Raw genomic sequence first — 25,621 nt, 5'->3', positions numbered from 1 at the left:
CAAACAAACCCAAATTTAGATGCACTGAGTAGAATCTTTTCCCTTTTGGAGATTTTTTGGGGGATGAAATTTCCCCATATTGTAATTCCCTTTGTTTCAAATGGATTTTGCCACAAAGAGACTGTGTTCAGGAACCTCAGAACTTCCTTCAGTGCAGGGAGCTAGAAGTGCTTTTTTGGTGGATCCCAGACGATATTTAAAACACAAATATTAATTCCTTCATTTTTTTGTCCAGCTTTCCACTCTTTAGAAACCTCTTTGTTACACAGTTAAAATCTACATGTCTTATCACCAGATCCTAAAAGAATGTTCCATGTGTTCTCAAACTGAAGTTGTTTTTCTGAATCAGAACAATTCTGCCTGTCTTGTCTACACAAACCTCCAGTGGCCATAAGGGCATCTTGCTATCTCACCTGTGCTGATCAGTCTGCTAGCTGTCAGCTGGCCTCTTACCCGCAGTAGGAGTCTGAATTAGACATACTGTTTCACCTGCTTGTTAACCCTTATGTCCCTCACAAGTCAAAACTAAGTATGATGTTGAACAGGTCTTCCATATTTTTAAGACAGTAAATAGCAGCTACACAAGGAGCGGGGGTGGATTTAGATTGGTGGGTGCTTGTACCTCTTATTATATTTATTTTAATCCAGCCTTTCCTATCAGAAGTTCAGGGCAACACATGTAATTTTCTTCAACATTTTGCCTTCACGACTCTGTGAGGTAATTTAGGTTGAGAGCGAATGACAGGCCAAAGTGAGCTTCATGGCAGAATAGGGATTTGAAGCCGGGCTTTTCACATCTGAGATTTTAACCACTATATCATGCTGGTGCGCTGTTTTGGATAAATAGCAGCTCAGATAAGTGGGGGGCACTGAGCTCAGGAAAATAGCGAGGGAGATTTCTTTCTTTTGGCATGAATCAGGCCTCCCTGTGGCTGCTGTTTATTCTTTTAAAAAACACCATGTGAGAGCCATTCCTGGACCTGACATCTTGCCTTGTTTGAACCAGAGGAAACTGTTAGGTCAGGGATATCTGGCTTTTCATTCAAGAGGAGTGTAAGCAGTATCTCATTAATTTAATTTTATGATCACTAGTGAACTGGCTCAGATCTAAATAAATAAATAAGTGGGGATTGGCATAAACTGGAAAATGGATGCTTGTGGTGGTTCATGCAAAATCATGATCCCCCCCCCAAAACTTTTCAGTTTCCCAAACTGATTCATGGTTCATTGATTCATGTGTTGGGGGTAGCTTCTGTGGAGGGGCAAAGCATTTTTAAATGCCTTCACTCACCAGGGTGTGCTCAGTGAGTAAAGGGAAGGCATTTAAAGAGATCTATAAACCAAACAAATCACCTCAGAAAACATGGTGGTTCATGGGCGGTTTGTGAACAATGCAGTTGCCCAAATCACACTTCATGAACCAACAAACTGGCCCAGTTCATCACAAACTTTGGTTCATGAGTCGGTTCATGCCCATCCCTAATCTTGAGGGAGCTTTCATATGCAAGCAAACGAAAAGCTTTCCACCAACAACTCTATAATAATAAAAGGTGGCATGGAATTGTTTCAGCCACACTGGGGTTTTTTACAGGTTTAACTATTTAGCCCTCTAATAATGCAAAAATGCCAATACGCCTGTCATAAAACTGGTGCATGGACTTGTTTGAATCTAGAATACTGTGTTTGTTTTGTTTTCAAATTGACATCTGGATGAGACTCATCTCCCTATGGCAGAACCAGCGCAGAAAGTGATATTATGCTGCTATTGAAGCAATATTATGTTACTTTGATGTGAAAGATTAAAAGTCCCAGGACTAAGTGGGAATTGGCATGAACTCCTTTTAAAATCAACAAAAATGAACCTAATCGTTTAAAAGTGTCTGGCAAATCGCAACTTGCTAAGGACTGGCTCTGAATAAAACTGAAACAGAAAGTGCAAAGCATCCTTTCATAAAAGCTTCACCTAGAGAAAAACTCTGAGAGGTTCTGTGTTCATTGTTTTTCTAAAATTTAGTTATAAGGCACATGAACCCCCAATTCTTGTTAGAACCATGGCATGCAGAAAGCTAGGTGTTTTAGCCCCCCCCCCTCCACAATCACTGCTGCTTTTCCATCCTGAAGTATGCCAAGAAGCTGCTATTAGCATCATTGGAGAAAATTTATGGGTCCCCATTGCAGTATCTCTGTGTTTTCCCAATGGGGCAAATTGCATTTCCCTGTGGTCATTTCAGGTCAAGCCAAAATGGCGCAAGCCAGAAGATGTACAACCCTTTCCCCTTGTGCCAAGACTCCTATTGGAACTTGGACCCTCAAACATTTGAGGCTTGAATTTGACAAAAAATAAAAAGGAGGGGGAGGTCACAGTTGTCTGGTTTTGGATCTTACTCATTTGCATATTAAGCCACACCCCCTAATGCCAAGCCAGCTGGAACTGCCTTCCTGTGTGTTCTTGCTCAGAAAAAGCCCTGCCTACTTTAGCATGACCATCCAAGAAAAGTGGCCATAAATAGCATCAACATTTTAAAACTAATTCGAGGCTCATAGAGCATGTCAGTGCCATTTTGGCACATGTGTTGTTATATGTATGCAGCCAATAAGATTTCTACTGCACTATGTAACTGACATGCATCAGTTCTACCAGGGATTTTTGGTAGAAAAAGCTCAGCAGGAACTCATTTGTATATTAGGCCACACCCCCTGATGTCACCATTGTTTCACATAAGGCTTTTTATAGGGAAAGCCCAGGAGGAATTCATTTGCATATTAGATCACACCCCCTGACACCAAGCCAGCCGGAACTGTGTTCCTGTGCGTTCCTGCTAAAAAAGAAAGCCCTGAGTTCCACAGTGTGATCAGGGCTAGTCCTGATGTGATTGAAGATTCTGTTACTCCTCGTTACTTCCACCATCTCGTTCCCCATAACGTATTGTTAATCCACAGATACAGTCAAATATTGTTTCTGTTTTCTCTAGCATCATCCGTAATAGCAAAGTTGTTTTTAGTTTGCACTTGTTTTAAATGACTGTCCTCAAGACAGTCTGCATGTGGAAGGAGAAAAGTCCATGCTAGATGGTCCTTCTGAAACTCTCTGCATTGGCAAGAGGGGAAAGGCATTTTCTTTTTTTCCCCTTAAGGTGTTTTTATTTTTCCCTTTTGTTTTTGTGACCCTAAGCTATCAAATTATTAAACCTCTGTCCTGTTGTCACTTATCTGTTTTCTTTCTCTTGTGTAATAAATCTCAGCAATTGTCATAAAACATTCCCCCTTCTGTTAGTCTTTAACTTTGTCAGGACAGTACCCAAAAAAATGATTGCAAGACCCTTGATAAACCTTTAGGGCCAAAGTTGGATAAAGTCATCATAATGCATGTCTGCATTAACATTTTCCAGTGAATGTGTGGAAGGAAACTTTTCTTTACCATGTTGAGATTTTCTTGGAATTGTTACAATGCTGCCCTTGTGGAATTTCTATGTTAACAAATCAAATACACTTCTGCAACCACCACACATTCAGCAGCCCCCCCCCCCCATTTGTTCAACGCATGGTGTCATTATACTGAGCATGCTGCACTTATGCGTTGTTCAACAGTGGAATCAGCTACCTAGGGAGGCGGTGAGCTCTCCCTCACTGGCAGTCGTTAAGCAGTGGCTGGACAAACACATGCCAGGAATGCTCTAGGCTAGGCTGATCCTGCATAGACCAGGGGGTTGGATTGGATGGCCTGTATGGCCCCTTCCAGCTCTGCGACTCTAAGATGTAATCCTTAACTCACTCATTAGGAAATGTTCCATTCGATATCAGTGGAAATGATACAGTGAATAATGATACTTCGTTCTAAGTTTTTAGATGCATACATAGCTTTCTCTTCTATATTGCTTTTTTTGGTAGAAGGACTGGGAGCTCTATTGGGCCTTCTAATGGTGCCAAGTTACAATGCCCTAGGATTGTGAAATCCCCACTGGCTGCCAGCAGGGGACTTTTTTCGCACACATAGCGTGGTGATGTCACCTGGAAGTGATGTTGTGCCAGGAACATTGTGTGGGAACACTCTAGCAATTTGGGATAACTCTACAGCACCATAGAGTTCCCCCCAAATTGCTAGAGCATCCCTGTACAAAATCATAGAGCTTTTCCTAAATCGTTAGAGCATCCCCGTGTGACGTGCCCAATGCGACAACATCACTTCCGAGTGATATCATTGCACATGCTGTGCATGACAGAGCTCTTTGGGGATGGGGATTCCCCTCCAGTGGCTCGCTTTGTGCTGGTGGGTTGGGGGCCCCGAAACCAGGGGAACCCCTGCCCCCAGCGGGAACTTGGGAGACCTACAATGCTCTGAGTCCACTGACTTCAGTGGTCGTATCTCACTTTACATCCACATCCCCTAGGGTTCTAGATCCCCTTTTCTCATATCTCTAGCACCCATGCTCCAGCCTTTGCCATTGATATGGCATAGACATATTAATGTATTTCAAACATCAGTACTAGAAAAATGTGACAGTAAAACCTAGAGTTGCAACGGAAAGCCACAACAATAGGAATATGGGAAAGAGAAGGTAGGTTAGGGGTTATGTTGACCTATTTCAGCACTTTTGACTGAGTAATACTGCTTTGCAGGGCTTTTTTTGAGCAGAAATGCACAGGAATGCAGTTCTGGCTGGCTTGGTGTCCCGGGGTGTGGCCTAATATGCAAATAAGTTCCTGCTCATTTTTCTACAAAAAAGCTCTGTGTGAAACAATAGTGATGTCAGGGGTGTGGTCTAATATGCAAATGAGTCCCTGCTGAGTTTTTTCTACAAAAAAAGCCCTGCTGCTTTGATTGCAAAAGGCCCTTTGCTTTTAATTCCTCAGCTGTAGGCATAATATAAGAGGACAGTACACAGGTCTAAATCGGACCTGAATTTTCCACTAAGACTAAAAGAGAAAAGCGACAGCAGCTGCAGCCCTTTGGACATATGAACCGTCTCTTCTGAAACAAGGAGATCCCATTTCATGTATCCTCTCTGCCAAAAAGAGGCTTAAAATCACTGCATTGATGAAGCTTTTAAAGGGAACTCTCTTGTTGAATTTTGACATGGTCCACAGTTTCCTCTTGCCCCTCAAATGGAACAGTTTCACATTTTATGTACAAATCATTTCTCCCAGTTCCTAGTTTGAAGAACATTCAGCTCTAGCTAGCCAGAAATGAGCTTCTTGGTAGCTTTATATTAAGAAGTTAACTTGTGACCACTTCATTTTGCAATCAAGTGGTAACGGCAATTAGAAGTCTTTTTGTAAACTAAGAAATGAATATTAATGCAGAAATAATAATGCAGAAGGCATTGCATATGATTTAAAATAAAGACAATAGCCAAACAAGACGCCTGAAAAGCATATTTATTCTGGGATTCTATGTTTATGTGGACCATACTTTTAGTATTTAATAAATATTTTTCCCATCCAACCCCAAGGTTTATTTAAAGGATATGTTTGCCTGATGTTATCTTCACATCAACTCAAAGGAAGGCTAAGACAATAAACAATTGCCCCAATTCTGTTGCTTTTGAGATGTGATGCCATTACTCTGCCACTTCAATGAAGTGAATGCAGAAATCTGTTTAGGTGTTTCGCAGGTGCCCTAGAGCTCTTCGTGGGTCCTGTGATCACAAACAATGGCCTTACAAGTGCCAAGTCTGAGCCAAGATTTGTGCCTAGGTCTCCTTCATCTAGACATACAACGTATTCACTGAGGAAGTATTTTCGCAAACAGTATACAAGGGCAAAAAAGGATAGAATAAAATATACTTTGCAAGGAGTTCCAACAGTATCATAGTGGTTAACATTCCATGTGGTTGGGAAGACAAAACAGCAGTCATCTGGCTTAAAAAAAAATCTAAAGACAATTTCCTATGGGAAGAGGTTAATGAGCACTTTTCCCCCATTGTCTCCTCCTCCATGACTCTCCTTCCAGTTCAAGTTAAACCTTCCTCTCCCTTCCTCTGTCTTTTATTGGAAGCTCCTCAGCCATTCCCACTTTCCATTTCCTGTTCCTTATTCTTGAGCAGTTATTCTGGGAGGATCTATTTACTTATTTTAGTAGCTTTCGCTTCCTTAAAAAGCCCCCAGGCATCCCTGCCACACTTGTAGTGATAGAACAAGTTTGAGTTCAGTGAGAAGAAGAAGAAGAAGATGATGATGATATTGGAGTTATATCTTATCAAACCCAGTTCTCCCAGAGTCTCAGAGCAGCTCACAATCTCTTTTATCTTCCTCCCCCACAACAGACACCCTGTGAGGTGAATGGAGCTGAGAAAGCTCTCACAGAAGCTGCCCTTTCAAGGACAACTCATACGAGAGCAATGACAGACCCAAGGCCATTCCAGCAGCTCAAGGGGAAGAGTGGGGAATCAAACCCGGTTCTCCCAGATAAGAGTCCACATACTTAACCACTACACCAAACTGGGTGTAAGCTTTCACATCCATGTCCATATCTAATGAAGTGTGGATGAACACAAAAGCTTATACCCAGACTTAAACTTCGTTGCTCTTAAAGGTGCCACTGGTCTCAAACTTAGTTTTATTTCTTCAGACCAACCCAGCTACCCACCTGAACCCTTGTAGCAAGGCTATTGTCCCCCATTGTCCCCTTCTGCATTCACATGCCAGGGGCTTAGATGTCCACCTCCTACTCGTCAGGGGAAATTTCTCTCCATAAGTGGTTTTAAAGTGTTAGTTGCCTGGGGGTGGCAGGGTTATATTAGTCATAGGCAGGGCATAAATTATTAATTTATATAGATGTAGGCTTGTATCCAACTATCTGGAGACCTTGTGGAGGAGGACTTTGGCATTTCCCCCTCCTACTGCATCACACTGAGCCCCATCCCTAAATTCTTGTTCTTTGGAGTGAGTAGACCTTCAGGGTCACTATAAGGGAAAGTGAGGGTCTGCAGGGGGAGGGAGAATCAGTGGGAATCACTGCTCACCAGAGGGTTTTTTGCAGCAGGAACTCCTTTGCGTATTAGGCCACACACTCCTGATGGAGCCAATCCTCCTGGAGCTTACAGTAGGCCCTGTAAGAAGAGTTATGAAGTGCCTGAAGTCTTTAGAACTGCCTGGTTGGACACATGTCATGGGATTTTGAGCCAATGAAAAATTAAAACACTTTTAACTATTTGGATGTAGATTCATTAAATAAGCTGTCAAAGAGTATCTTGTTCCCTCTTTTGGCAATCCTGGACAAGCAGGGATTTGTCAGTTGCCCTATAAGCCAAGCAGATATAATTTTGCAATGATATCTTTGAGATGGCATTTATCTCTGTGGTTTTGCAATACCAGGAATTTGCCAGGAAAGTTCAAGAGGCAGTTCATTACTTTCCAAATACACACTATGAAAGCCTGTAGAGGTATCAAATTCTCCGATGACCTCGAGTTAAATCTCATTACTTGCTAGATGACAAACATTGTTTGTCTTGTTAGAGTTCCGAAAGGACTACTCAAATGGCAAGGCCAAAAAGAAAGCAGTGGCTGACTATAGGACTTCCCAACAAACTGGAACAAGGATGACCTGAAAAAAATAGGATTAAATCCAAAGAATCACCGGTGTTATCTACGTTAATATTTTCCCACAAATGACATTCCCCCCCCCAAAAAAAAAACCCCATGAAAGACTCGCAGAAACAACATCAGATGAGATATGGGTCTCTGCATTGGGGACAAGGAACATTGTTCCCAGTTACACAAATGACATTGCACTTGCAGAAGAAAAATTTGGATTAAGTTCACAGATTCCAGAAATTTACATTGTCTTCAGTCTAGTCTACCAGGAAAACAAGACATTGAATTCCACTTTCCATATTATATTTTGTAATATGGGAGTACACTTGCAACTCACTTTCACATTTAGTAGCATCATGCAGAAAGGCTCAGGGCACAGCAGTATTGTCATATACAGCCCCACTATATCCATATATGTGTTTCTTAGCAATGACTGCATGGATTATCAATCCCTATATGACATTTTTAGGTAGAGAACAGAATAAACAGTTGCACTGCATTTAACAAATGATGGGTCATAAACTTTCTTTTCTTAACAGCGACAATCTCCATCCTGAATAATGGTACGTGTGAAACTGTCTATAGGTGTTTTTGCTATAAATTTAAGATGCTAAATCAGATTATGTATAGTTTCTTGATTTATTTACTGTCAATACCTCAGGAAGCTTTGATTTCCTTGCAGCTCAGGGAATCGTTTAAAGATCTCAAAAAGAAATTCAACAACTTGAAATTCAACTACAGCAAGAAAACAGAGAAAGCACGAAATCTGAAGGCTCTGAGAATTCAGATTCAGCAAGTTGAGATGTATTCTGAAAAAATGCAGGTAACAATTACAACGCTTGGAATGTTACATGCTTGAGATTTATCTTAGTACTACACAATTATAATTGACATGATCAGATATTTTCTCTGTTGCAGTTATGGTGACAACAGCAATGGCTACAAAGTTTCCCCCACTTCAATCATTGATTTAGATAGACTATTTATCTTCAAAACGGACTCTGTCTTTTCGGTTTGTCTGCTGTTCTTCCAAATATTATATTACAAAACTTAACCCTAACCCTAACCCATCAGACACTGGAAGCCCAACAGATAAACAGAGGATGTAAAGAAATGGTGCCTCACTTTACCTTCAGAGGGGAATTTTAAAGATTTTGGCTTGATGGAAGCTGTAAATACTTAGGGCAATGCAGCAATGTGCATTGTTTAATATGTCACACAGAACACATTTCTTCCTGAGCTGTATATTCAATTTTTTTTTAAAAAAAAAAAATGCCCATTGTGTCCTCTGGAACAGATCCTGAGAAAGAAAGCAGAAAACCTAAAGAGGAAAACCTTAGAGTGTTCAGCAACTCAGCCTGCTGACAGAGCCACTGTTCTCTCTGGGTCGATCCATGAATTAGAGAAGCACCTCTGTGACTTTGGCAAGATTATGGAGGATTACAAACAAAATTTGGATCTGATGGAGCACCTACAGCAGATGATGGAAGAGGTATAAATGGCCTTTGTAGTCATGATGTAGGACCATTTCGGGGATGAGGGAGAAACATGCATTCCCATTTAGTATTGATTGATGTGCATATTGTCTGCCATTTAGTGGAAGAGCTGTGGCAGAGCATCTGCTTTGCATGCAGAAGGTCCTGGGTTCAGTCCCTGATATCTCCAGTCAGAAGGATCAGGCAGCAGATGATGTGAAAGACCTCTGCCTGAGATCCTGGAGAGTCACTACCAGTTTGAGCAGACAGATATTAACCTGGTTAGTCTAACTGTGATGAACCAGTGGTCTCATTTTGAACAAGCCAGTTTAGGGTGATCATTGAAGATGCTTAAATGGTTACAGAAACTTTGTAAAAATAAGCCTAGAGTTGGATGATGGTAAACGGGGTTTTTTTATTTTTTTGTAATGGGAACTCCTTTGTATTTTAGGCCACACCCTCCTGATGTAGCCAATCCTGCTGGAGCTTACAGTTGGCCCTGTACTAAGAGCTCTGTAAGCTCCTGGAGGATTGGCTACATCAGGAGGGTGTGGCCTAATATGCAAAGAAGTTCCTGCTACAAAAAAGGTCTTGATGGTAGCAGTTTCCATATATTCAGTGATCAGTAGCATTGACTTGCATATGTTGGGAAAGTGGAAATTATAATACAGTATTTACTCAGGTGCAAAGCTAGGTTTTTTCACAGGCCATCAAAAAAACCCAGGGTGAGTAATCTTACACTTGAATACAAGGTAGAGTTTTATTCCATGGGGTTTTTTTGCATATAACCTTTTTAGAGGGGTCACCTACATTCAAGATTGTCTTCCTTTCAAGTAAATACAGGATATACCTATTCAGGGGCATACGAAAATTCATTAGGGATTCGCGTATGGCTGCAGATGTTAGTTTTCGCCACATTCTGTAAACAGAAGACTACGTTGTCGGAGTCTAGTGGTGTTCATCAGTAATTTAACAGGAAAATGTCAGGAGTGTATCTTTCTTTTCTCCAACATAGTGTCAGTTTTGGTCAGAAGATGCAAGTGCGACTGTAGTTAGAGTTGAAAAATATTCAGCAGAGTGTAAGACGCAGGAAGCGGTAGAAACTCTCTCCAAGCAATTCAGCAAGTTCGTTGAACCGACAGTCCCTCAGCAAGAAGAAAGAATTCAGCAGATTACCAGCCTTGCTAAAGATTTATATGGTATGGGCTCATTATATGGTATTATAACAGGTATTATAATACAGCAAGGGAATGTTTTGGGGAAATAAGAAATGGGGCAAGACAATTTGAGGATTCCTTTCTTTCAAAACAAATTGATTTGTTAGGAAGGTTTACTCAGGCAATACAATCCTATAAAGGGTGAAGCATTGAACCATGAAAAGCATCAGAGCTTTCAACACCCATGTTTTTAGCATCCCAAGCTTTTATTTCATTGGATTTAAAACCAACATCCCATATCTGAATTTAACAATTTATAATTAAGAAAAGTGTCAGGTCTTAATGCCTTTTAATTGTTTGAAGGGCTAATGAAGATTACATAAATGTCCTATACGATATAAGGCTCACAGCATGGAACAACTATGTGGAAAAACAATATGCCATACTGAAACAGTATTCAATCAGCAGGTGGTGGGATATTATTGTGATTGTATATACATATAAAAACTGCTGATTGAATACTTTTTCAATATACTATTAGGGAGAGTTTGTGTCACAGCATGTTGTTTCTTCACTTAGAGATTACATAAATGTCAGCAGGGTGGAATAATACTATCATTATCACAATTACAGAAAATATGGAGTGTGAGTTCCTAAACTTCTCTAAATTTGTCAGCCTTTCTAACACAAGGTACCTGAAACTCTTCTTTGTATCCTGGGGTGGATCCAAATTATTTTTCCCAAGGCCAGAATGGAACTTTCCTGCCTCCACCATCCAATGGCAGCCCACCAACCTCCATGAAATGCTGCTCGAGGCAGAGGATATGGGATCCTGAGGAAGGAGGTCCAGGGCTTTTTTTGTAGCAGGAACTCCTTTGCATATTAGGCCACACTCCCCGATGTAGCCAGTCCTCCAAGAGCTTACAGGGGTCTTAGTACAGGGCCTACTGTAAGCTCTAGGAGGATTGGCTACATCAGGAGTGTGTGGCCTAATATGCAAAGGAGTTCCTGCTATAAAAAAAGCTCTGAGGTCAACAGTGAGAAGGGAGTATCGATGGAAAATGCCAGTTTATTATAGATAGTGCTCAATCTAATCCTATAGATTCTTATAGAATCACAGTTGGAAGGGACCTCCAGGGTCATCTAGTCCAACCCCCTGCACAATGCAGGAAACCCACAAATACCTACCCCAAATTCACAGGATCTTCATCGCTGTCAGATGACCATCTAGCCTCTGTTTAAAAACCTCCAAGGAAGGTTTATGCTATGGAATCACAAGAATCTACCTGTTCTTGTACTCCTGTAGCTGAAATGTGACTCAGTTCCTGGGTAACAGATCAAAATTGTCTGGCATCTAATTACAAGGACTTAGAATTCTGCTAAGATGAGTCCTCAGACTATACTCTGAAAAACAAAATTGGTATAAAACCTGGGTCTAAAGGTAGATAGCCTAGGCTAGCTTTATCTCATCAGATCTTGGAAGCTAAGCTTGGAAGCTATGCAGGGTTGGCCTTGACTCATAATTGAATGAGAGACCACCAAGTAATATTAGGGGTGCTATGCAAAGGTAGGCAGTAGAAAACCTTTGCATATTAGGCCACACCTCCTGATGAAGCCAATCCACCAAGAGCTTACAGGGCTGTTAGGACAGGACCTACTGTTAGCTTCAGGAGGATTGGCTACATCAGGGGTGTGGCCTAATATGCAAAGGTTTGCCATTGCCTTCCTCTTGCCTTGAAAACCCTATGGGGTTACCATAATTAGACTGTTACTTGGGGACAAAAAAAACCCAGATTCAGTGGGTTGGATCCTCCATTGAATGGGTTGGATCCTCCTCCAGTAATTTTCCTCTATCAGAAGGCATTTCCATCAGCAGAACATTAACTTTCCTACCTCCACACTTCCTCGATATAAAAGTTTTATTGGTTTTCCAAGATAAGGAGGGGAAAGGGTAGGGAAATACAGAAATAGAAATAGAAAGTCACAATTCAGCAATACAATTATAGTACACTCTGCATGATGTTAAGCCTTCCATATAAAATAGCAATAGAATACTTTTAACTATTTTAAACCTTCTCTTCATACTCTATATAGAATGTTTTGCAAATTATAAGTCAACCCAAAAAATATATCTATCTGTATTAAATTGCCTGTCTACATTTGACATATCTCTTAGGAGCTAAAATAAAGATATAAGTTCACACCACAATGTCTTGCATGTCTAGCCATACATATAGCTTCTCCCAGTTTTTTCTTGTGTCTTCCTTTGATTTCCCAGCCAACAGTTGGGATAAATAGTCCGCTTCCGCCGCATCCAAAATTTTCCCCATCAGGTCAAGTCTAGTAGGAATTTTCTGGAGTTTCCATTTTTGTGCCAAAAGGATTCTAGCTGCTGTATTCAAATGAACTATTAAGGCTGATTACAGACCGGCACTTTGGGTCAACTCAGAGACGCCTCTGAAGTCGACCCAAAAAAACCAGCTACACGGCAGCATCTGCTGGCCGCCCCTGTCCCGCACTTACCCCGTCCTGAGAGACACTCCGACTGCCTCAAAAAGGAACCACTTGGAAAGTGGTCCCTTTTTGCTTGGGTGGCTCTGAGGCAACGGCCGGCCATCTGGAAGCTCACAGAGCGCCTTACATGTGCCCATGGAGTCGCGAGCGGGACACATGAGCATTCCACACGCTTCCTGGCCGCCCAAGGCTCTCCCCTTCTTCCAGCACAGTCCGGAAGCACCGGGGCACTCTTCTTTTGGCCAGCTTTCTGTTATCAGCCTAAATGCTTCATCTCCTTTGTATAAGTATTGGGAAGAATGTTCAATAAAAAAGTTCTGGTTTAAATTGGATCTGTGTCTTCAAAATTTTCTGTAAGCCATCCTCCACACTTCCACTATAGCTCACTGAAGGCACAACAAAATGTTACAGAATCCCTGAGGGCCATCCAGGGGTACCATGGCCATTTACCTCAGGAATGCTCCTGCTTTAGAAATGGCCTGGGGGCCTGATCCTTCTCAGGAACATGGTACAGAGAGAAGGAGGGGCATGGAGCATTTGGGCTTTTGAAAAGTGGCATGTAGGGGAGAGATAGGTGCTCCCCCCCATATCACTGTCCTATGCAGGCATGGACCCCCACAGCACTTTTAAAGCAAGACAGTTCCTGAGCTCTTCAAACTGCCGGTGTTAATGGACAGGGGATGGTCAAGAACAGCATGATGGGCAAATAGGGGGAATCAGTAAAAATTGCTCTCTTCTTACCACTGACCAGGGCTTTTATTGTAGCAGGAATTCCTTTGCATATTAGGCCACACACTCCTAATGTAGCCAGTCCTCCTGGAGCTTACAGTAGGCCCTGTTCTAAGAGTCCTGTAAGCTCCTGTAGGATTGGCTATATCAGGGGTGTGTGACCGAATATGCAAAGGAGTTCCTGCTACAAAAAAAACCTTGCCACTGGCAGAAAACTACTGCTGTATCTAACCCAGCATATGTATTATTTCAGACTGATGGAAATGCAATTTATTTAACCCTTGTAATTATTTTACCCTACAGGTGCTGAAGAAGGAGTGAAGTATGTTGAAAAAACAATAACAAAACACAAAGAAGTTCTTCATTCTATCAGTGAACTATGTGCTTCTTTAAAAGACCTTCAAAGCAAGCTTGGGGTAATTTTTTCATACCTTTGTTTTCTATTGCAAATGATCTGGGTTATTTACAGTCGAAAGCCCAGAGCCTGTGTGCAAGCAAGAAGCACTTATGTGGGTTATGTCAACTGCTACTGAAGTTTCCGGCCCTTTTACAGTGGATGGTTGGGTCAATCGGTTGCTCGTATTATATGAGCAGCCGAGTTTGCATCAAGCTGTCAAGAAAAGCCATTGTTACCACATGTTACATGGCAGGTCGGTGCAAAATATTTCTGTTACATTGGATTAAGTGGAAAGCTGGCACACTATTAACAGAATTTCAACTGGACTGGGTACTAGCAATCCATAATAGAAATGTTTCAACCAGAAATGTATATAAAAGACAGAATCATAGAATCACAGAGTTGGAAGGGGTTATGCAGGCCATCCTCTTCCAGGGCCATAGCCAGGATTTCATGTTTGGTGGGGCCCACAGCAGGATTTGTTGTTTGTGGGGGAGGGGCTGGGCGCCACCCACTTTGGCAGCCCAGGGCTCTTGGAACTGCAAGCTGCCTTGAATTCCACAAGCTAACCCCGCTTCACCTGGACAGTCACAGCAACTCTGCTTCCCCCCACCTCTTTCTTATGTGCCCATCTCTCAGAGAGATCCAAGTGGGCAGCCGTGTTGGTCTGAAGCAGTTGAACAAAGCAGGAGTCAAGCTGGACCTTTAAGACCAACCAAGTTTTATTCAGAACATAAGCTTTTGTGTGCTCTCTAAGTACACTTCATCAGATAAGGGGATCAGGTATAGTGGGGGGGGGAGAGAAAGTATACCCCACTATACTTGATCCCCTCGTCTGATGAAATGTGCTTAGAGAGCACACGAAAGCTTACGTTCTGAATAAAACTTGGTTGGTCTTAAAGGTGCCACTTGACTCTTGCTTTGTTCATCTCTCAGAGAGACAGCGATCTCTTGACCACCCCGCCCCTTTGGCTCTGCAAGCTGTATTAAGGAAGGGGAGAGAAAAAAGAAGATGATATTGGATTTATATCCCACCCTCTACTATGAAGAGTCTCAGAGCGGCTCACAATCTCCTTTACCTTCCTCCCCCACAACAGACACCCTGTGAGGTGGGTGGGGCTGGAGAGGGCTCTCACAGCAGCTGCCCTTTCAAGGACAACCTCTGCCAGAGCTATGGCTGACCTAAGGTCATTCTAGCAGGTGTAAGCGGAGGAGTGGGGAATCAAACCCGGTTCTCCCGGATAAGAGTCCGCACACTTAACCACTACACCAAACTGGCTCTCCAAAAAAGCAAAAAGACCTGCAGCAATGCTACTACTTGTACATAGTGGCAGTGAGCAAAGGGGACAGATTGGGGGTCCTCCAATGGAGGGGCCATATAGTTGGAAGGGGGCGTTGAAAGAATGGGCCTGGCCCTTCCCAGGCCCCACTGTAGCTACAGGCCTGACCCCCTCAATGTAGGATCAGTCTAGAACATCCCTGACAAGAGTTTGTCCAGCCACTTCCAGTTCCTGGATTCTATCACAGTTTAGCGGTACAGACTCCAAATGCTGCAGTTTCATTTTAACAGGAAGACCAACAAAAGGAGAAATCTCCAAATTCTGATGAAGAACAAGAAATGGAACGAGACAGTCAAAACCAGAAGATAGATAAGGAGAGTATAAAAGAAAAGGGAAACGAGCCAAAAGAACAGGTTTGGAGGCATTTTGCATCTTAATGTTGTATAAATGAAATTAGCGAAAGTTACTTACAATGCCACCCTAAACGGTTACATCCTTCTTAAACAAACCCATTGACTTCAAAAATGTTTAGGATAACACTGTTACTATACTGCTGGTAAGACTTACTGACATTGAACAGTTGTTGTCATTATTATTCTTAATGCTATTCTGTTGCTGAACTGCTCAAGACTGTGGTCATAACAGCAATAGATAAAATGAAACATTGAACAGTTAAGGACACTCTCAGACTGATTATTAAGCTTAATGATATATTATGTAACAACACTCTGGAAAAAACTTGTTTGCTTGTAATTTTTGCTCCAGTTCAGTTACCTTTATTGGCATTTAAAAAAGAGAAAAAATATATATAAACACATATGCAAAATAGTAAAGATAGTCACATATGCATACAAATAGAACATGCCAGCAGAAGTCAAGATAAAAGAATGTTCTAAAAGGGACTAAAATTCATACAAAAATAAGTCAAAATCTGTCAAGTTTAAGTTACAATACATTACTGCGTATAAGAAGAGCAGCCTGCAAAAACTTTGCCACAGCATCAGTTATGTTCCCATCAATGTTGTTCAGTAGATACAGCAGTTTATATGAATCAGGAAGCTTTAAGATACTGTCAAGAATTAGCGATAAAATGCTGTGGTGAATATTAGCATAATAACATTCAAATGCTTTTAATTCTCAATAAAAGTTTCAAAATTTAGGCTAGATTATGCCCAACTTTATTTTTATAAATGACAGGTTGATACCAAAAGAGTGTTCACACAATTGTGAGTTCAAGCTGGATTTGGGCTGTGGAATTAGGATTTTTTCGTCCTGAAGTTGGATCTGGTTGCGGACTGTAATAAAATTGAACGGAACATCCTTGAGTGTCTTCTAGGGTTTTTTTTGGATTTCAGTGCTAATATAATATATGCTAATAATATGCACAGAAATCATATCCCTACCAAATTATGCTCTGTGAAGGATGACAAGGGTTGCCATTGAGGGCTGGAGTTAAGGAAACAATTCATGCATATCAAACATCCATACGGTATATTTGCTCAAGTGTCCAGTTGTGGGAATCACTTGCAGGAAAAATCACCCATCTGGAAAGCATACAACAATAGAAACAATCTATCTTACTCAATGAATTACTAGCTTTCCTGGCAGACAAATATAACACTTTTCTTGTGTCTTCCATTTATTGTCTCTTTTTTTTTGCTTTACTTTTAGATTGAGTCAAACTTGTTAGCAGAAAGCCCCATTATAACTCAGACAGAAAATTCTAACACTGCTGTCTCCACCAGCGCTATAAAGGTAAAAATCTGAACTATAATTAGCTTAGACTTTGCTAATAAGATTTCTTTAGGGTTGCCAGGTTGGTTTTGGAAAATACCTGGAGACTTTCGGGGTGGATGTGGGAGAGGGTGGAGTTTGGGGAGGGGAGGGGCCTCTGTATGGTACATAGAGTTCCCCCTTCTGTATGCCATAGAGTCCCCCCCTTCAAAGCAGCCATTTCTACCAGGGGAGCTGATCTCTGCCAGCTGGGGATCAGTTGTAAGAGCAAGAGATCTCCAGGCCCCACCTGGAGGCTGGCAACTCCCATTTTAAAATATTAGTGACTCAAATCTTGCTTTTATCTAAAACAAAATTTTGGCCTACAAGTTTTGCAGCATTTTCTAAAAGCTGAGGAAAACAGAACCCTGTTCTGAAGTGATCAAGTTAGATTTCCTAGCAATAAACAGATGTGATTAAAAAGTGGGTCAGTCATGGTTATAAACTGGGCCTAGTGTACAATGAGTATTCAGAACAGAAACCAGTCTTTTACCTCCGCTCCCAGCAGTCTGGTATATCTCCCACAGAGCAGAAGACAAACCTTTAGGCTACAAATAAAGCCAGGCTCAATTGTCTTTTAACTGATAACAATCCCAAGATCACTTATCAAGTAGATAGATTTTGTGTACTGATACTTAGGTTACAGAAACAGTATTTGTACTAGGTTTCAATTTTAACTTTTTGTTCTGTATTTCTAGTATTTTGTATACAATTTTTTAAACTATAAATATATGCAGGGCTTTTTTTGAGCAGGAACACACAGGAACACAGTTTGGGCTGGCTTGGTGTCAGAGGGTGTGACCTAATATGCAAATAAGCTGCTGCTGGGCTTTTTCTACAAAAAAGCCCTGTGTGAAACAATGGTGACATCAGGGGGTGTGGCCTGATATGCCAATGAGATCCTGCTGGGCTTGTTCTACAAAAAAGTCTTGTGTGAAAAAATGGTGACATCAGGGGGTGTGGCCTGATATGCAGATGAGTACCTGCTAGGCTTTTTCTACAGAAAAACCCCTGACTGTATGGCTAGTCTAGTGACTAATAATAAATATCTATCTAACCCCTAGGCTAGCACAAGTCATCTTTTAACATTTATAAATTGCAAGCCATTTAGAATGAGGCTACAGAAATCTTTTACAGGACTTTGGAGACATGCTCATATTCTGTAAGCCTGTCACTATCTAGGGTTGCCAGGTCTGTTTTGGGAAATACCTGGACAGCTTGGGGATGGATCCAGGAGAGGGCAGGGGCGGGACCTCAGCATGGTACAATGCCACAGAGCCCATCCTTCAAATAGGCTTGCCAATCCCCAGATCTCAGTGGGGGTTCTTCCGCTTTTCCAAGCTCCTTCCCGCCCCCAGTCAGCTGGCTGGCAGGAGGAAGCCCCGCCCCCACAGCCACCATGTGACTTTCCACCTCTGGAGGCTTCAGTCTCCGACTGAAAGTCTTCCTCTTGGGATGATGTGTCTGTGTTACTTTGAGAAAGTTGGCAGCAACTCATGAGTAGAGATGCCAGTCCCTCACTTCAGAGTTATCAGAAACAGGGGGGTGGGGAGGGAAGTGTCTGCTGGGCACTTCATTATTCCCTATGTGGAGATCGATTCTCATAGGGTATAATGGGAAATTGATCTGGAGGTATCAGGGGCTCCGGGGGAGCTGTTTTTGAGCTAGAGGCACCAAATTTTCAGTATAGCATCTAGTGCCTCTCCCCAAAATACCCTCCAAGTTTCAAAACGATTGGACTGGGGGGTCCAATTCTATGAGCCCCAAAAGAAGGTGCCCCGATCCTTCATTATTTCCTATGAAAGGAAGGCATTTAAAAAGGTGTGATGGCCAGAACTCCCTTGGAGTTCAATTATGCTTGTCACACCCTTGCTCCTGGCTCCGCCCCCAGTGTCTCCTGGCTCCATCCCCAAAGTCCCCTGGCTCCACCCCCAAAGTCCCCAGATATTTCTTGAATTGGACTTGGCAACCCTACCTTCAAAGCAGCCATTTTCTCCAGGGGAGCTGATTTCTGCCAGCTGGAGATCAGTCGTAAAAGTGGGAGATCTCCAGGCTCCACCTGGAGGCTGGCAACCCTATCACTATCAGGAGCATACTGCAAAATTAAAAGAACCCAGGAGGAAGCCAAGCTAAGTAGTCCCTGTGGCATTACAAGCCAGAGCCACAGGGGCTTCTCAGCTGAGTCCCAGCCAGGGCTGGCCCTAGGGTGCGTGGCGCCCCAGGCAGACTCCCTGCCTGCCACCCCACCCCCCACAATGGAATCCTCTGGGCTGCCCCCTCACCTCCAGGCCGCCCCCTCCCCTCTCCCTTGCTGCACAGCAATGCGGCACCGCACTCCGGGGCCCCCTTCTGTGCCCCCCCAGCACGCTGAGAGGAGCAACACTAGTCTCGTCCTTACCCATTTTGCCGTGGGCAGCTCAGTACAGCGTTGTCTCTTAATAAAGAGCAGGATGAGGCTTCACTCCCCCTCCCTTGGATCCAGTGGCCTGGATCCAGTGATAATTTCTGCCAATGAAAAGGATTTCCATCAGTGGAACAAGACCTCTTACCACCCCTCTTCCTGCTACAGTCCAAAATGCATCTTGAAATGCCACCTCTGGAGGGACAGCCCCCACCCAGATCAGCACGGGTGCAGGTGAAAGTCTGAAGCAGGAAGGGGCAGTTGGTAAAAATCGCCTCCTCCTTCTATCTACAGCTCTGCTGAATCAGAACCGATGTTTCTATTATTTTAACCATCTGTCTTTCAAGCACCTCAGACAAGGCGCATCCTAATGCATCCTCCTCTTTGATGACAGCAGACCATAATCTATTTGTTCATAAATTATATTTGCCACAGTTTTAAAATTCTGCATGAAATCATGCACACATATACAAGTCCTTTTATTATCAGTGAAGGGGGGGGGGGAAGAAAACCTATGTGTAATGTTCCATTTTTAAGATATCGAGGATATTGCTGGTTGTTTGGGAATCCTAAAAGTCAGGGGTGGAATTCTAGCAGGAGCTTCTTTGCATATTAGGCCACACACCCCTGATGTAGCCAATCCTCTAAAAACTTACAAGGCTCCTTTTTGTAAGATCTTGGAGGAGCTTAGTTGAAGATATGTATACCTTACTTTTCCCTACAATGGGGACTCAAAGTAGCTTACAGCATCATTTTGCCCTCCTCAATATTCTCCTTACAACAGGCTAGGTTAGGCTGAGAGTGTGTGACTGGTCCAAGGTCACCCAGTAAGCTTCCATGGCCCAATGGTAACTCAACCCTAGGTCTTCCAAGTCCTATTCAGACACTCCAACCAGTACACTATGATGGCTTTCTATCTTTTCACACTGAGGAAGGAGTCCCCCACCTTTCACCACTCCCTTTGTCTCTCCTTCCACCCACCCCCAAGCCTCCTCACTCTACTGTAAGAGAGCTGTGGCCCAATTTTTTGTTCCAACCAAGTTTGAGGACTGCTGGTGTAGAGAAATTATTTCCCACTGTTATCTCACAATTGGTGCTATATCCCTATTAGCCACATAGTTGTGTTCTTGTGTTTTCCTAAGTGAAACTACATAGAATTTTGTGCAAGGAGAAAGCAAAAATAAATAAAGGAAATCTAATTGTTTGTCTCTCTCTCTCTCTATTTCCCTTTCTGTTTTTAAGGAAGAGAAGATCCTGGCTGATATTTCAGCGAGCTTTCCAGCTAGCGAGGATTCTGTTTCACAAGACACGGACCTCTCGCCTCCTGCCAAGGAGGACGGCTTTCAGGCAGAGCTGCTGGCAGAAGACGGACCCTCTGGAGATGAATATGAGTGTATATCCCCTGACGATATCTCTTTGCCACCGCTTTCCGAAACGCCAGAGTCCAACCTTCTGCATTCTGAAACGGAGCTGGAAGAGCTGCCTCCCTGCTCTAGTTCTCCTACTCTGCATGTCAGCTCCTATAGCGTGCAAATGCAGATAAACGCTGGCAGTAAAAGAATGAGAGATGAATCTGATCCCTTAACCTTTTCCGCTTACACTGACATGCCTGGTCACGGAAAGGAACGTGCCTCTGATCAGCCAGGAAGATTCTCTTCCTCTACCCTGGGCCATCACTTGAAATGCAAAACGGAATCCCCTTTCGCTCGCGGTTCACCCGAAATGCCTGACGCCGACACTGTCCCCTGCATGCCTAAGGCCTACTGCATGCGGAGTGAAGTGAGCGAGACGCGCTGGCAAAGCCACGAGGTCCGCGGGAGCATGCCGGGAGGGCAGGGACAATTGCATGACCGAAATAACTATACTAAAACCCAGGATAGGCTGCATGCTTCACCCGGTGCATTCTCAGGTCTCCTGTTTCAATCAGACGCCAACCGAAGCTGTCAGAGGCAGATGGTCACCCGAGAAGAGATTAAAAGTGTATCTGAAAAGAACAGCATGGTCAGCCTATCTGGACAGGCGCCTAACTTCTCCAAGCTTCTGTCTAATGTAACTGTCATGGAAGGCTCTCCGGTGACTTTGGAAGTAGAAGTAACAGGATTCCCAGAGCCTGCAGTGACCTGGTGGGTAGCTTACAATGAGAAAACCTAAATATAAATAGAGAAATTCCCTTCTCCCAAGCCACATATAACAGTGTCCCAATCTGGAAATTAGAGCAACCTGTTTTTATATCACTCCACGTTTCCATAGGACTCTTCTTCCAGTTTCCACTCAGTAGTCGTGATCTGTACTGTGATTAGGGTTCCTAGCCTCCGGGTAGGGGCCAGAGATCTCTGGGAACTAGAACTGAACTACAGACTACAGAGGTCAGTTCCCCTGAAGAAAATGGCTGCTGCAGAGAGTGGGCGGTATGGCATTATACCCCTCTGAGATCCCTCCCCAAACTTTGCCCTCCCCGGGCTCCACCTCCCAAATCTCCCAAGAATTTTCCAACCCAGAATCAGCAGCCCTAACTGTGATACTAGGTCTGGATCATGCCCCCATTCGTAATTCTCAGATTTCAGTGATTAGAGTACATTCTATCCAAAATTTCAGATAACCCTTAAAATATCATTAAGGGCCTTTAATTTTCTAGTAAAACATTCCAGTGGCTAAAAGTGATCAGTGAAGTGAAATTCCCTTTTCTCTGATTGGCGTGGTTCCACATTTGCAGGTGAATACCCCCCTTACCCACAAAACAGAGCAAGAGCAGCGATGCAAACCAATTACCTGTACAACTGGTTCTGTATGCTCAAAGAGATTCCGAACTTGTGTGTCTTAAATGACAGCTTCTAGGGTTGCTATCCAACCAGAAAACAACTGAAGGTTAGGTGTGCTCTCTCTCTCTCTCTCTCTCTCTTTGTTTTAATGCCTCGAGCCAGCAGCCATAAAAATAAGGGGTGCAAGGTCATTTTCTTTCCCTCTTTTTAAAAAGGTATACTTTAAATATACAGTTCTTGCCCTGGACTCTGCAAAACAAATGAACAAACAGCTCAATTCTGTTTCCAGACCCACTAAAATGGCTGGGCTTTGCCTGGCTCCCGGACATGTTTTGGTTTCATCCCAAGGCCCTGCACAAGTATCAGCTCACCAGACTTCACAAGAAACCTCTTTTGAGACTTTCAAACGTAGTTTGCTGTTTTTATTATATTGTACAAGAGCTGTAGTACATGCCTGAAAGTACCTCAGCATACCCTCCCTTTGGGTTTGCTTTTTAAAGCAAGCTTAAAGTAAGTCAGACATCCATAATGTTCTATTCTCATGATCTCTTTCATTCTCACAATGGCTGTGATCACAAATACTAAATAATGCACTTTCAATCTACTTTCAACGCACTTTCCAACTGGATTTTACTGTGTGAACTGGCAAAATCCAGTTGGAAAGTGGATTGAAAGTGCATTATTTGTGTGTGTGATCGCAGTCAATAACTCCAAGAAGGGAGGTCATTAGCAATGCGCCCTCTAAGCTGTGGAGTCTTGTGAGCAAAATTTCTACTTTGTGAGCTACTGGCATTAAAGTTGTAAGCTACTGCTTACAGAGAGAGAAAGGGAGGAAGAGGGAGCGAGAGAGAGAGAGCACCTAACTTAGTTTGCTTTGGGGCCATCCTTCCTGAGCTAAGACAAAAATGTGTGAGTTGGAGGCTAAAAAACGGTGAGCTAGCTCACACTGACTCAGTTTAGAGGGAACACTGGTCATTAAAGAGTCTATTTAATACAGGGGTGGGGGGAACCTTTTTTCTGCCAAGGGCCATATGGATATTTATAACATCATTCGCTGGCAATAATAAAAAAAATCAACTTATAAAAACAGTGCTCCACCAAGGGAGAACGAATCAGGCCGGCAAAATTAATACAAATAATTGTTTTTCTATTTGAAGTCATGTGGGGAGAGCCTAATCTGGCACACATGCACACACACACCCGGCTTGTTGCCCTAGGCAATTGCATAGGTCCAGGGGTCTTTTTGTAGAAAAAGTCCAGCAGGAACTCAGTAGCATATTAGACCACATCCCCTAATATTAGCATATTAGGCCACACACTCATTAGCATATTAGGCCACACCACCTGGGATAATCAAGTGCAAACTGAACTGTGGCAGTAACTTTTCCAGGCCCTGCAGCAATTCTGGCCGGCCAGCCAGGCCCCAGGGAGGCTGCCACACAGTACATCTGGGCCCTGTGATCCCTGCCTGGCCCTGGGGAGGCTGCTGTACAGTGCGGCTGGGCCGCACGATCCTCGCTGGCCAGCCAGGCCCCAGGAAGGTTGCCACATGGCTTGGTTCGGTCCAGCAATCCCTGAGGGCCACACCAAGTGACCTCGAGGACAGCATACAGCCCTCGGGACAGAGATTCTCCACCCCTGATTTAATAGATAAAGAACTGGGGCTGACATTGTCTACCATCCAAAGACATGCGTTTCTAAAGCACACTTAGAATTATGACTTTGTATAAATAAAAGGCTCACTCACCCTCCCGTTACCACGTGGTATTTAAGACCTCTGAGTTTCAAATGCTCTTTGCTGTATTGTAAAGAGGAGCCCAGCCACCCCACTGAATGTCCACAGAGAGCTGCTTCTGGATTTAGTCCCCTACTGTGCTCAAGACCACCTACTGTGTCCGTGATTCGAAGCTGAGTACTAAACTAAGAGCTGAGACCTCCACTCGTCCCTTGGGAACATGGATAGCAACACAAATATTTGTTTGGCTGTATCCAGCCAGCAGATTGGGGGGTTTGACTCCAAATTTCACACATGCTAGGCTCTAAGGAAATTCCTCTGTGGCCAGTTTAGAAGGAAAAGGCATTGTCAAAGAGAAGTACCTTGGCCACTGAAGTGCTTTCAATAAGAGAAAGAGAGACGCTTGTATGTTTTAATCCAAAAATTTGGCCTTCTGGGCTTGTAGGGAAGGCAAGGTGAATATATTTTGAATATATAAGCCTAGGTTCTATCCACAAAGATTTTCCACAACTCGCAGTGAAGGGAAGCATCTATGATTAGCTAGCTAAATAAAATGCAAAATCATTTTGAAGCTCATATCTCATGTTATCGCTTATTACCCTCCAGTTCTTCTAAAGCTGGCAGCAGTTCTTTTGCAGCTATTTTGGGCTCCCCTCTCTCTCTTTTTTGCAATGCCTGGCACTGTACATAGAAAACAGGACTGGAGAGAGACGCAAACATGTTTACTTTTGCCAAATACATGTGTCTATAACAACTTTGGAACCAGGAAACTAACACTCATTGAATAGAATTTAATAATCAGAATGTAACTGAAGAGGCGAATGAAGCAAATCTAGCACTGTGTTGTGCCAGGATCACTAACCAATTTGTAAGGTTTTTGTTTTAAATCCCTTTCCCTTCCCACTGGGACAATGTTGCTGTCGACTTTAGGCAGACTGAAATACTTAGACCATTTTGTATAGCTTTTAAAAAGCAATTTGTTCGACTTGCAAACAAAATAAACTTTTGAAGCGGATGGATCTTTTGCAAAAACTAAGAAAAAATATTCACAATAAGTGTTAAATTTGAAAAGTCAATGCATCCTTACATGGAAGAAAGTAATGTATTCTTACATAGAAAACAACAGAATGCTTATAGCTAATAACTTGAGTATGCAAATAAACATGTGTTAGAAGGTCATGTAGCAAAAGTTATCAAAGGTTAGCAGTGTGTTGCAGCAAAACAAAAGTCCAAAGGCTCATTATAAGACTAACATTTATTTCAATATGAGCTTTTGTGAGTCACATCTCACTTCTTCAGCTATGCGAAGAGGAAATCATCCTGGGAATTCTTTTTGGAAGGGAACATGGGGGGGAAGGGGAATTAGCTTATCTGGAATGCCGTTTATTTGTTTTATATGGAAGGGTGTCTCATTCTCAACAGCGGGTGGTAGGAAGGAGAAAGGGGGATGGATAGCTCTCTGCTCCTCATCCTAGCTCTAATCCTTGGGATTGCATTTTCCAACTGCATTTGGACAGTTTGACAGATTGTGGTTAGCAGGGCTTTTTTTTTGTAGCAGGAACTCCTTTGCATATTAGACCACACACACACCCCTGTAGCCAATCCTCCAAGAGCTAACAGGGCTGTTCTTACAGGGGCTACTGTAAACTCCAGGAGGATTGGCTACATCAGGGGTGTGTGGCCTAATATGCAAAGGAGTTCCTGCTACAAAAAAAAGCCCTGGTGGTTGGTAAATAAGAACGGATAGGGAAGAAACTGGCATTTGGTGTGTAAGAATTTGCCTCTTACATTCCTCAGCCAATCGGTTGATGGTGTAATGTCTACTCACCAGGTTCATGACGGCCAATGGAATTTTATTCCCCTCCCCC

The 25,621-nt window shown here is 42.9% G+C and overlaps 1 protein-coding gene across 1 annotated transcript in view; it reads left to right on the top strand.

The window, feature by feature from the left end:
- The window catches only part of CCDC141 (coiled-coil domain containing 141), a 199,606-nt gene that overhangs the window by 172,273 nt on the left and 1,712 nt on the right, over window positions 1-25,621 (top strand). Inside the window, exons 19-25 of the mRNA XM_060257083.1 lie at window positions 8,216-8,356; window positions 8,831-9,025; window positions 10,024-10,207; window positions 13,712-13,824; window positions 15,376-15,498; window positions 16,757-16,840; window positions 20,502-21,382. Of these exons, the coding sequence (XP_060113066.1) occupies window positions 8,216-8,356; window positions 8,831-9,025; window positions 10,024-10,207; window positions 13,712-13,824; window positions 15,376-15,498; window positions 16,757-16,840; window positions 20,502-21,382 (1,721 nt within the window). The remainder of the gene's footprint in view (window positions 1-8,215; window positions 8,357-8,830; window positions 9,026-10,023; window positions 10,208-13,711; window positions 13,825-15,375; window positions 15,499-16,756; window positions 16,841-20,501; window positions 21,383-25,621) is intronic.

The sequence above is a fragment of the Heteronotia binoei genome, chromosome 16 (assembly GCF_032191835.1).
Source record: "Heteronotia binoei isolate CCM8104 ecotype False Entrance Well chromosome 16, APGP_CSIRO_Hbin_v1, whole genome shotgun sequence".
Lineage (NCBI taxonomy): Eukaryota > Metazoa > Chordata > Lepidosauria > Squamata > Gekkonidae > Heteronotia > Heteronotia binoei.
The sequence above is the reverse complement of the archived record's forward strand: the minus strand, read 5'-3'. Positions and strand labels throughout refer to the sequence as shown.